The following is an 11,740-nucleotide window of genomic DNA, read 5'->3' as shown; positions in this document are numbered from 1 at the left end:
TGTCCTCCAGCTTCTTTTTCCATTTGCACTTTGTAAACAAAGAGACAATACCTTGTCTCTGTGCCTCAATGCACGCTCTGTATTTCTGTTGACTTTTTCGTCCTGTGCATCTGAAATGAAATCTGGACAGGGCTTGATCAATTGTCCCTCTGAATGGTAGCACACAAAACCAAGATGGAGCGCCTCTCTACTCATCGCAAAAGGTCAATGTGTGCACAAGAGAACCTGATATATAACAAGCATTTTGAGGCTCAATGATTTGTGTCATCAATTAAGGAAGGACAAAACCATCACTTTTTTACATTACAATGCTTTTATTTCATGATTAAATTGGAGTGGGGTTGATTTACGGTGCAACTGACTTATCTTGGAATACATTTTCTAAGGCCTCCGTTCTACATGTTGATGTTACATGACAGAAGCACAGAAAAACAATCATGATTAGCCTTTGGAAATACCACACCCCATGTTTTCAGAGAAGATTTAGGAAATGAGCATATATGATGGGGAGATAATGATCAATGTCTCAGTAGTTTTAAAGCCACTCTGACTTCCAGGACCCAGTGTGCCGCTCTGTCCTAATTACAAACACATTGGGCAGGAAATGAGAAGACAGCCCGGCAAGAACAGACAGAATAACCTTTACTGTATACGTGAGGAATCGACTTCTAAGGGACAATATACAGCATGAATGTTATGGGGAATAAGATGCCAGAATGTTAATTAACATGTTTAGAAAAATAGTTAATATTTGTCAGGAGTTAAAGTGCACACATATTACACATAATTTGTCCCCTTATAATTACAAGCTTCTATCTACGTTCTGAGTAGTTCTGAGATATTGAGCTTCAAAGTCTTAGAATTCCATAGAGTTATACTGATAAGCGGAACAAACCTCTTTAGATATACAGTAATGTCCGAAAATGCATACAACTACAAGAAACACCTCACCTCTCTTTCTTAAGGTGTCACAGAATAAGAATATGTCAATAACTCAATTTTGACAAAAAATTCAAATAGAATCTTATACTAAGGGGACAAATTATCTAAAGTTTGTCAGTTAGTAAATATATTTTAATAACAGAAATATAGTGCAAAGCTATATTCACAGAAAAATAATAATTATTTTAATGGCACATCATAGTATGTATTGTTTATAACATATTATTAAATTATGGAACACAGTGGCAAGATTTGGCTTGGGCAACTTTGGAGTTGGTTCTGCGATTTAAGGCTTGACAGATGAATTCACCTGCATTTATGACTTTCGAAAGATTCACCCCCTGGATTGGAAAAAAAGTAAAAAACAGCACATAATTAGTTCAACGAGTTGCACACACATTTCTCGAACAGCAGGGGGTGCAACAGAAAAAGGAACCCATGCCCCAAGATTAAAGGTAAATTGAGCTCTCAAAACTCCTCCAAGCAGTTAAAAGGTTAATGAGGCGACGCAGCTGTAATATGAGTGTACAGCAAGGCTACCGTGATCAATGTGAGGGAAAATTCAGTTTTGGCATGATCGAATGGATTTCTAAAGTGCAAGAGCAAACAGCACAATCAATTGCCTGCCTGAAGCACTTAAAAGTCCTGTTGTTACACAGACTGATGTTCCAGCAAGTCTAGACCCCATTGAAATGTACATTGTAAATGTCCTCGGAATTACGGTTGTCTAGAGGTTTTTCAGGAAACCTTGTGTATCTCTGCTGCATCAGAGGTTCTTTGTCCTTCTCTCTCATTCTATCTCTGTAAGATTCCAACCAAATTATAAGATGAGATACATATTTATCAAACAGATTAATTTATACACTTCCCCCTCTACATCAATTATAAATGCACGATGTGTTTTATCCATGAAAGTCATATGAGACAGGTGTACTCTATGTAGATAGAGTACAAGCATAGATAGATCTATGCTTTTTCTCAGATGGGCTGCACCACCTCCATGAAAAAGAAACAATAGAAGGATTGATTTCTCAGGCAATATAAAGACACGCTTACTGTCTCAATGCCCATGCCATGGAGCATATAGACAACATCTTCGGTTGAAACGTTGCCTGAGGCTCCTGGGGCATATGGGCATCCTCCCAGTCCTGCCACGGAAGAATCCACCACAGAAATCCCCATCTGCGTCAAGCCGAGCACAACAGGAAAGGCTTTCAGTGCCCACAAAAGGTGAGTTGGGTGTAAAGTCCCCCTACAATGCTATCAGTTATCCTTTATTATGATGTTCTGTTCCTGTGTGGTTTTGTTGCCTGAGAATGTGCTGCATAAATCAAGGAGGGGGTTTTCGACGTGGCTTTGTTTATTATCTGGCGTTGAGGGCTCCTTTTTGTAGGAGAATGGAGCACTACACTACCCAGGAGGCCTAATTATCCAAGACAGAACTCCTGCGAACAGCAGCACTGCTTGTATATTGGTGCAGCGTGTCGTTGCAACTATCTTCAAAATTTGGCAGGAAACAAACTGAAACAGAGCAATCTCAGTTTGACGATACCGGCACTGAAGGATCTGAAAATACACTTTCATAACATCCATTCACTGTAATGGCATGATTTGTGTATATGTAAAATTTTTCACAAATAATAAAACATACTTTTTCTTTCTCTCATTCTCAGGTTTTAAGGCCCTTTTCAAGACAACAGACAGAAGAATGACAAGACAGAATAAAACACACACTGTGGTTTTCCCTTCACGGCCATTCCAAAACCAATGTGTATAATACTTCATTGCAAAAAACTGAACACTTCCGCCCAAAGCCATAAAATAACTCAAATTTAATAACACAAAGACCCCATCTTCAAGCCGGGAGCACAATACCCTCAGTCTTCTGCTCCTGAATAAATATCATGCCCCCATATGAAATAATAATCACCTGTAAGAAAAGGTCTGCCTTGTCTTTTTGAACTTCCTCAGATTCAATTTGGTTTTCACGGTGCGTATAATCAGTGTAATTGTAGGATTTCTGCACACAGTGGGGAAACTGCGTACGACTGCGCTATATGTGTCTGGTCTCCATATGAGGATTAATGATGCGTTGTAGGCCATTCTAGCACGTCTGAGCTTTCCTTGGATTGCAGAGGTCTTGACTTTTTGTTCTAATCTTACAGCGTACCCTGACAAAACCCCATTTGACATTTTTGTTTTTTTGCTTGCATCAACAATGTTTTCACACGAATGTGTGAAACAAGGATTTTGGTGTGTTTTTCAACTTTCTAAAATAATACAAAAAATGAACAGATGTAAGATAACACATGGTAAGGTCCATTGTTTTCCAGACCAGCAATGCAGGTGTGCAACTTCACTTGATGCAACCAGGTGGAGGAAACTGTATGACATCTCTCTCCCAGGACCCTGGACTGGGCTTTAAATCCATTAAGCTATTTACAGGAGCTTCTGGACTCCTTTCTATTTGTCACAACAAATTATAAAGCCAGGCCTGCCTATTTTTCAGGACCGTTCGCAGATTAAGATATCAGAATGTTTTCCACATGTCCCTGCGACTGTCTGGAGGATCTTAAAGACGTTTTCCAGCTTCCGAGACCGAGCCAGATGTCGGGAGCATCTCACAGTGAGGTGAAATTAACACACTTATCCTCCCCCTGACCCTACACAGTCGGCGAGACATATCAATGCCGTGGTCCCTTTCACCCTTCAGGCAGTGCAGAGTAAACAAAAAAAGAACAGGAGCCTGTTTTCCCTTTTTTTAAACAATGGTTGTAATCGGTGCCTTTTCTCAGGGACAAGGCCTCATTTCATTGGAGGGCTGTGTGAGCAGGCTGTAATTGCTGTTTGTGTTGGCAGAGGGTGGGAGCGTTCCGTGTCGGTGTGCAAGCGCGATTGAGATTTCCAGACCCTTGGTTTCATTAACGTCAGCGCAGGATATTGTATTGGGCAGACGGTTTTGTTGTGTAAACACGGCACGACGATAATTTACCGTGCCAATCCTCTCGTGTCGAGACGCTAACGACGAGCAACCTGGAGGGTTCCCAGAGCAAGCTTGTTCCCCACTGACGGAGCGGTGCGGCTCGAAAACGGCGGCTAGCCCAAAGTGAAAAAAACACTACCGTTTTCTGTTGCAACGCGCGCAGCCACTTGGGGAACAGCGGTCAGGAACTCAAAATTGCAAGTGTTCAATTAACTTAACACAGTCAAGAAACCAGATGTGGAACTGCTGCTAAAGGGCTTGCATTCAATGAGCTGTAGCCACTGCGAAAAAAAAATGCTGAATTCTTGGGAAGGTTATGAAACCTCATTTTCAGTTTTTCTTTCTTCAACCACAGGGTCAGGGTTACCGAGCTCTGTTTGGCAGCTCAGGCCGACTGGTACAATGCTCCACAGGTGAATGAATAAAACTTGAGGGGGAATGCCGCACCGCACTCCTAATGTTTTTGTTTGCTTAGAGTCGTTTAGCAAGTTGTGCTTGTGAACGACTGGTGTAGCCTACTGACTCAGCTTTTGACGTTCTCTGTGTGCAATTGTACTGGAGGCTCATGGCACAATGTGCTGACAACTTTCCGTCTTGGGACAGTTCCTCCCAGCAATAAATAAACACGACTACCTCTATAAAACCACAGCCGTTCATTTTTGGCCGATCAGAAGGTAGACAAAATATAATGAGTTATTTTCAAGAAAAGACGGAAATTATAAGTCAGGATCGGGGCAGGGAAGCATGAATACCCTCTATGATCTGGGAGCATGTGTGCATGCCAAGGTAAAGACCCTACTCCTTACACACAAATGACTCAGTTTAAGCACCTGGGCGGGATACTCTGCGTAAAGCCAGAGATGCACAGTGACATGTTGAGTGAGTAAGTGTGCGAGTGTTTGTGTTACTCTATGTATGTGTGTGTGTGCGCGCATGTGTGTGTGTGTGTGTGTGTGTGTGTGTGTGTGAGTGTGAGAGAGAGAGAGAAAGAGAGAGAAAACAAATCATAGTCTAGCTGTACTTCAATCCATCTCTTAACTGTCAGTTCAGCAGACATCACTTCATCAAGAGCAAAGCCCTTAATTCCTGTCAAACAGTGAGATTACAGTTCTCAGTAAATCTCAGTGATAACGCAACCACACCGTACAGCCAGCTACCATTCACAGCCAGCTACTAAAACAAAAACCCCTGAAAGTTTTACACGGTCAGAACCCCTTGTTTTCCCAAGGCAAAAAGAATTTGGTGGGGCTGGCTTCCAGTTCCATAACACGTCCCAGGGCTGTGGCTATTAAACGAGCGTGCCTGAGGGAGAGCTATCCTAATCTCGCCCTCTCATTGAGAGCAATATTTTCCACTGAATGGCCCACTCGCTCATTCCCATGGCAACCAGGGGGAACACACTGCGCCAATCTCAAGAGGGCTAAATCTCCAATAAGGCTCCAATAATTCTTCAGCGGCGGTCATCGGAAGGTTAATTGAGACCTGTAGAACCTTGTTGACCATAGCACATGCTGGATAAAAGTGCTGGAAGTGTTTTTTTTTTTTTTTTATAGACAAATCTGTTAGGTACCTATCATGTTTTGGTTTTGTGAATATATCTGTCAAAATTACATTATGTAATCATAAGGAGACTGCCATTGGCTATTAGAAATGGCTTTATGCTGTCAGTGGCCTTCCTACCACTGACCTTTCTCAGGATCACAACATGGGAATCTGTCCCATCTGTGAAAGGGTCACAGTCCATCAGGAGCATCAGAAGAAGCATGAGAAGTCAATCATTCTCAAAGTTACAAGTTCAAGTTCAAGTAGAAACAAAGAAACAGTACTACATCTACACACATACCGGTAAGTCAAAACAACAACACATTACTCTATCATTTTGGTTACATTTTTATATTTTTTTGCAGTCCTATTATCTCATTGGCAAATCTCTAAAGAGATACAGGTGCCAGGGCTCCCTACGAAACCCGAGATCCTCAATCCTACAAATCCTCAATCTTATTAGCATCTTGTTCTACCAGCTGAGAGAAAAAATAGTTGTGTGCTCACTTTGGAGTGTATACTTCCGCAATTAGCTTCCACTAGTCGTCTTCTTTTTTTTTTTTTTGCACAGCACTTGCACTCCACGTCAGTTGCGATTTCAGTGTTACCGGGGGGTGTCATCATCATCTGTTGCAACAAGTCTGCTCACATAGTGTTTCATACTTCTTTAACATACTGAGAGAGTGGCTATACATCTACACAGTAGAAGAAGGCATTTTAAGTGAAGGTCCCTAATCTGGAAAAGTTGAGGGAGCCCTGGGCCTTGAGAGTTGCAGCCAACCCTGCAGTCCCCTGGAAGCAAAATCAACATTTGAAGGACTGGAACCAGAGGGGATAAGTGACATTTTGGGCCAAACTGAATGTCATACATCAAACAAACAGGCTTAATGAGATTTTCGTGCATTCAAAGGTCTTCCTCTGGGGAGTCAGATATGTACTTTCAATGCAGACGATGGAAGTTAATAACTACAGTCAAGTAAATGGGATGGTGGTCCATTTCTTTTTTTTATGCTTCACTTGTGATTTTACCAAAAATCATTTACAATTCATTAGCTCAAAGCCATAAACTGTTTAAGCAGGTTAAGAGCATATTTCGATTTTCGGGAGAGCTAAACGGAGCTTGGCTCCTCTAAAAAGGACACAAACTCCCTTGAAAGCCTCGCCTGAGGTGTTTAACTCATTGAATGCCAAGCTGTTTTCGGAAGCTTTGTCCTAGAGTGCCAGCAATCTAGACCATTGTTGAGGATTTTTGTACAGCCACAGCATATTCTGTGTTATAGCTATGAACACATACAATGGTCGTTTGAAAGGTGAGACTTTAAGGTCTCAGTGGGTGCAAACCGTGTATTTCTACACGCCTCTGTTCCTGAGAAATCCCAAGCTAAACAGTGGCTAGTTTTCATCAAAATCCCTGTTTTTTTTCTAGAAATGGAGATATTGCGTCTTTTATGAGTCACTATCCCTCTTGCAAGCGCGACTCGGCCTACCACCCACTCTGCTAGGCCCGGCTCATGGTGGAGGAACTCCCTCCTCAGCACGGTGTTCAGTCACTCCTTGTAATGTTTTTGACCTGTCGTGGTCAGAGTCATCTTGTCTTAGTAGAAAGGTGGACTCATCCAGCATTGTCTGGCGAAAACGCACCTGCTGCAATATCTTTTTCTTAGACTTTTTAATTTCTCCCTTCAGCACCTGAGAAGTGTTGCTTGCAAAATTTCTGGGAAGAGATCTAACGAGACCTGCCACCTAGTGATAAACCCACGAAAATAAATGACCTGATTTTGACCTGGCGTGCATGTCACTGATAGGCTAATCAGTGACTGATTCGAAACAAAGCAGCAACCATCAAAAGCAGAGTTAAGATCAAACGTCCAGATAAAATGTCCAGATCTTGCGTTTTCATGAGTTTTCGATAGTCATATATTTCATTTCCATTCATCACAGAGTTCCCAAAATCACATATAAGGTGTGTAAGAGTGTCAAAAAAAAAAAAAAAAGCTAAAAACGTAATATTACGTTTTTGGCACTTAACACATTAGCACTCAATGAGTTAAGGGAGCTCTAAGAAATGGTCCATTTATTGTGTTATGGTATATTTTCGCTAGAGTCAGTTATCTGGGACCTCACAGTAGTGCTTAAAGCTCTCACTAATGCTGTCCCTCAAAACTGCACTTTTACTGGTCTTGACGTCGATCGAGCGTGTTGGTGGCACTTGCTCTGTGGATGTAACATTGGCGGTTTGAAGCAGATCGTTGCACTTGAACTGTGCATGCTGATGGAAACTTGTTGCGCTTGATTCATACCTACCTCAAATAATAAAAAATGTAAAAAATTGCATTTCATTTTATGGAGCCCAGGAGGTGTCATTGCAAGATATTTTTGTGTATCAAGGGAATTGTGCACTCATTTTACTAAATTGTGCTCTCGATTTAGTAAAACGTGCACACGATTTAGTAAATTGTGTGCACGTTTTACTAAATAGTGCGCTCATTTTACTAAATTGTGCTCTCAATTTAGTAAAACGTGCGCACACTTTACTAAATTGTGCGCACATTTTATTTTATTGTGCGCACGTTTTACTAAATTGTGCGCTCAATTTAGGACAATTAAAATGAGAGCACAATTTAGTAAAATGAGCGCACTATTTAGTAAAACGATGACGATGTATCCACAAGTTTCGTGGGATGCTCACTGGAGACACAATTGTTGATTGATGAAACTTCCGGATATAGCTGGGAGCAGCAGTAAACTTGTGAGCTTAAAGTGGAAATGAAGCAGTGAGAACTGTGACCATTTTTTGGTTGCTTTTTCATTTTTGAAGATACATGGATTTTCATTAAACCTGACATTCAAGTAGTTTCACTGGAAAATGACATGTCAATAACGACTTTCGCCACTAGGGCGCGGACATGTTTTAAAAATGCAGGCGCTACGTCATCAGAATGGTTAGCGTTTGTTCGTGGATGTTTTATCCATTAGCGGACGTTCACTTTATTTCAATATGCCTACGCAAATTCTGTTGATGTTTGTTTTTGTGTTTGTACAAGAACAAGGGCCGCTGTAATGTAGCCTGTAGGCCTATCAGAGACAGTACTTAATTAGATTTAACTTCAGTCGCAATAATGTGTTTGGATGTTCTCGCACAACTTGTGGATTACCGCAACCTGAAAATGCAGTTGCATCGTTGATGAATTGGTGAATAAACTCGGGGGAGCGAACTTCTCATGTGTGAGTAAGAGGTTTCTTTTTGTGATTGAGTAGTATCGATGATTGCATTTGTTTCGCTCAAGTAGTAGTGGAAACTATTTGCAGAGACATGCGAACCTACTGAGAACCTGTTGTGGGTACGCTAGCCTACGTCTGACTTGTGTAGGCTACTCTGTAGTAGCCTAGCCTAGGTCTGTGATTGTGACAGGCATGGTTTTGTAGGTAGACGTTGTTTATGGACTGTAAGGCGTCTGAGTTTTTATTTGTTTATGTAAGCTAACATAAAATAACATGCTGTTCACTTTAAGTAAATAAATGCACGGATGTGCCGCTTGTAGCAACCATAGATTTTAGGGTTCATGCTATGCTAGTTACAGTATGTGCTTGTTATGTTATGCTATGCTAGTACTGTTTCGCAGCTTCTACCATGATAATACATTGCAGAACAACTGAGTATGGGTGTAAAAATTAGTGTAGTCTCAGGTGATCAATGTAGTCCCCTAGCCTACCCCCTCTGCACAACCTATCAAGAGTGTGTTAGTTGGTTAACTGCTGTTTATTGGGCGTTCCAGTGTTTCGGCTCGGATGTCCCTCAGCGACCGCATTGCAACCTCCAACATCTCGCTTTAATGACAGCATTTGGCACGTAGGATTGGACGTGATATATCTTTTATTTTGGATGAGATGTCCCAGGTTCATTTCCTGGCAGCAGACACTCTCCATCTGTGCCATGTCAGTGAACATACAGTAGGGACACAACCCCCACCTAAGCACCACCGATTGTTTTCTGTGCGCTCAGATACACCTCTCTCTCTCTCTCGATCATCTATTTCTCCTCCATAGTCAGGCTCTGGGGGCACTAAAACTCCCACTGCTCTTACTGGCTCAAAAGCATAGGCAATTGGATGCCTGTCCTCATTGGTGGGTCTATCCCATTCGTCCATATCCATTTTGTTGAGGCATAAGCTGTGAGGCTATGGCAGCCGCTATGTAAACAGCATAGAATGTTGTACCAACCATTCTTGTGATGTCATCATTTTCTGAAAACAAAGATGGCGGCGCACAGCTGAAATTAATGCAACTTGTTTGTGCTTTATTCTGAATAACGGGTCATATTTCTGACTTTATTTGTATTTAAGGTATATTTAAATATTTAACTAGTGCTATAGACATCTGTTTTATTTGACTGCTTCATTTCCACTTTAAAGGTGCAGTCAGCGATTTTGCAGGAAGTAATTTGTGTTTATGTTTATATCTAAATTCAATATCAGACGCTTTTGTTCAAAACAACATACATTATTTGAACCAAGGACCAATCGAAACAAGCCAGAGAGGTAGCTCACCCCTACCTTCTGTAAGCCTATTCCCAGGGGCGATTCTAGGGGCGGGGCCACAGGGGCCCGGGCCCCATCTGAAATCTCATTGGCCCCTGACTGGCCCCTGTACCGTCAATCATCAATAAGTGTCAAACTTGTTGAGAACGACGATCAGAGATGCAATTCCATTCCCAAACAACTGGTGGCAGTAATGAACCTATGAAGCTTGAAAGCTAAAGCAAACAGTGAACTGTAAAAGAAACAATACATTTGGCTAACCAGAAATGTCTCTGCTAATGTGAAGAAACGATACATTTGGCTAACGAAAGTATCAGCTAGAATTCTAACGTGAAGAACCGATGGCAGCGTTTCATCCTCCACAGAAGTTTCTTGGTAAGTCACAAATCTCTGTTGGTTATCATCATTATGTGAAAGGGACGTTTATTTGTTGCTGTCACAATATGTGAAGTTTGTCAATTAAATTACGAAGCAGCAGCAAGCTTGCAGTGAACTGTTAACATTAAATTAACGTTAGGTTACTTGAGTTGAGGTTTGATTGTTTGTTAGCATGCTGATGGATTGATTTCATGTATGGAAAGGTAATGTGTGAAGTGTTTGAAATGGTGTTATATGAAATGCAGAGAAATGGACATCCTGTTTGTTTGTTTGGGGTCCGAAATGAATAATATTACATGTGCTAGTGCGCCTTACCAAATGTGAATAACGTTGGATTTTTTTTTCCTTGAGGAAAAAGTTTGGCAGCTGCTAACATGAACATGAGAATACATGCCTAATAGCTAACGCTACGTTTTTGTAGTTAATGGGAGCTATCATTGCAAAGTTATTAGCCACTGAGTTTATTTGATTCATGGGCTTCGCATGAATTCTGTCTCAAAGTGTTAGGACAAGGAGAGTTTCATTGAGATAAATTGGTTAAATGTTCTACTCACTCAAGCTTTATATGATTTAAAATAATAATAACTGGTTTTACAGTTGGCAGACGACATGCTAAATACAAGCATGGATTTTGTGAAACGCATTTGTGTTTCACCTACTGACTGGGATGGCGCAGGAGCTGGTGACTTCAACCCACAGTCTTCAGAACCACCAGTCACCAAGCATAGCTGCTCCTAATGGTATGATGCTATTTCCTATTGCCACTACAGTGAGCATATTTTGTCATTCATTTTAGAAACGCCAGGTTGACAGTGGGTTATGAAAGTTAATAACAATTAAGTTACTCAAACTTGTTTCATTTTCTTCTCTCCAGACATTTCCCATTCTAGAGCAGATGGTTCTGTGCAACCTCTCCTAAACTGGTATTCCGCAAGATGCAGCACGGAAATAGGAAGAGGCCACTCAATGACTTCTGATACAAAGACTTCAAATGGTAGGAATATTCCATCTTTAGTGTTTTGCTACCCCTTCCTTAATTTTCGCTTTTAAATGACCCATCGTCAGTCTTCAAATCAGAATCAGGCTTTTCTAACTGGAAGCAAGACGGCGGCTTCAAAGACCATTCCAAATAAGACCATTGTAAAAATAGTTGTTGAAAAAATTGTGTATATATGATGTAGTTGTTGCTCACATGCTGTGTGTGTGTGTGTGTGTGTGTGTGTGTGTGTGTGTGTGTGTTTGTTTTAATGTACTCAAACTGGCAGGGAAAGTGGTTTCTCTTATCAACAAAAGGGGAAACAGTTAAAGTAAAACTTGTTTAATTGAACGAAAAATGTGTGTATGATGATGTATGATT

The 11,740-nt window shown here is 41.1% G+C and overlaps 1 protein-coding gene and 1 long non-coding RNA gene across 5 annotated transcripts in view; both read right to left on the bottom strand.

Annotated features, from left to right (window-relative positions):
• Positions 1 to 300: 300 nt before the first annotated feature.
• hmgcll1 (3-hydroxymethyl-3-methylglutaryl-CoA lyase-like 1) overlaps positions 301 to 11,740 on the bottom strand; it is a 30,311-nt gene continuing 18,871 nt past the window's right edge. For 2 of the 4 annotated variants that reach the window (XM_042065090.1, XM_042065092.1), the window contains 2 exons: positions 1,999 to 2,124; positions 489 to 1,283 (listed from right to left, as the gene is read on the bottom strand). In XM_042065090.1, the coding sequence (XP_041921024.1) occupies positions 1,173 to 1,283; positions 1,999 to 2,124 (237 nt within the window). In that variant the 3' untranslated portion in view covers positions 489 to 1,172. Of the gene's footprint in view, positions 1,284 to 1,998; positions 2,125 to 11,740 lie in introns of all 4 variants that reach the window. The other 2 variants (XM_042065091.1, XM_042065093.1) reach the window with 2 other exon arrangements.
• On the bottom strand, positions 8,596 to 9,375 carry LOC121684939. Its single transcript, XR_006023221.1, has 2 exons — positions 9,119 to 9,375; positions 8,596 to 9,079 (listed from the first exon to the last, which is right to left on the bottom strand). It is a non-coding gene; the product is annotated as an uncharacterized LOC121684939 (long non-coding RNA).

This window comes from Alosa sapidissima, chromosome 16 (genome assembly GCF_018492685.1).
Source record: "Alosa sapidissima isolate fAloSap1 chromosome 16, fAloSap1.pri, whole genome shotgun sequence".
In the NCBI taxonomy this organism is placed as follows: domain Eukaryota; kingdom Metazoa; phylum Chordata; class Actinopteri; order Clupeiformes; family Clupeidae; genus Alosa; species Alosa sapidissima.
Note: the sequence above shows the minus strand (reverse complement) of the source record. Positions and strands in the feature narration are given on the sequence as shown.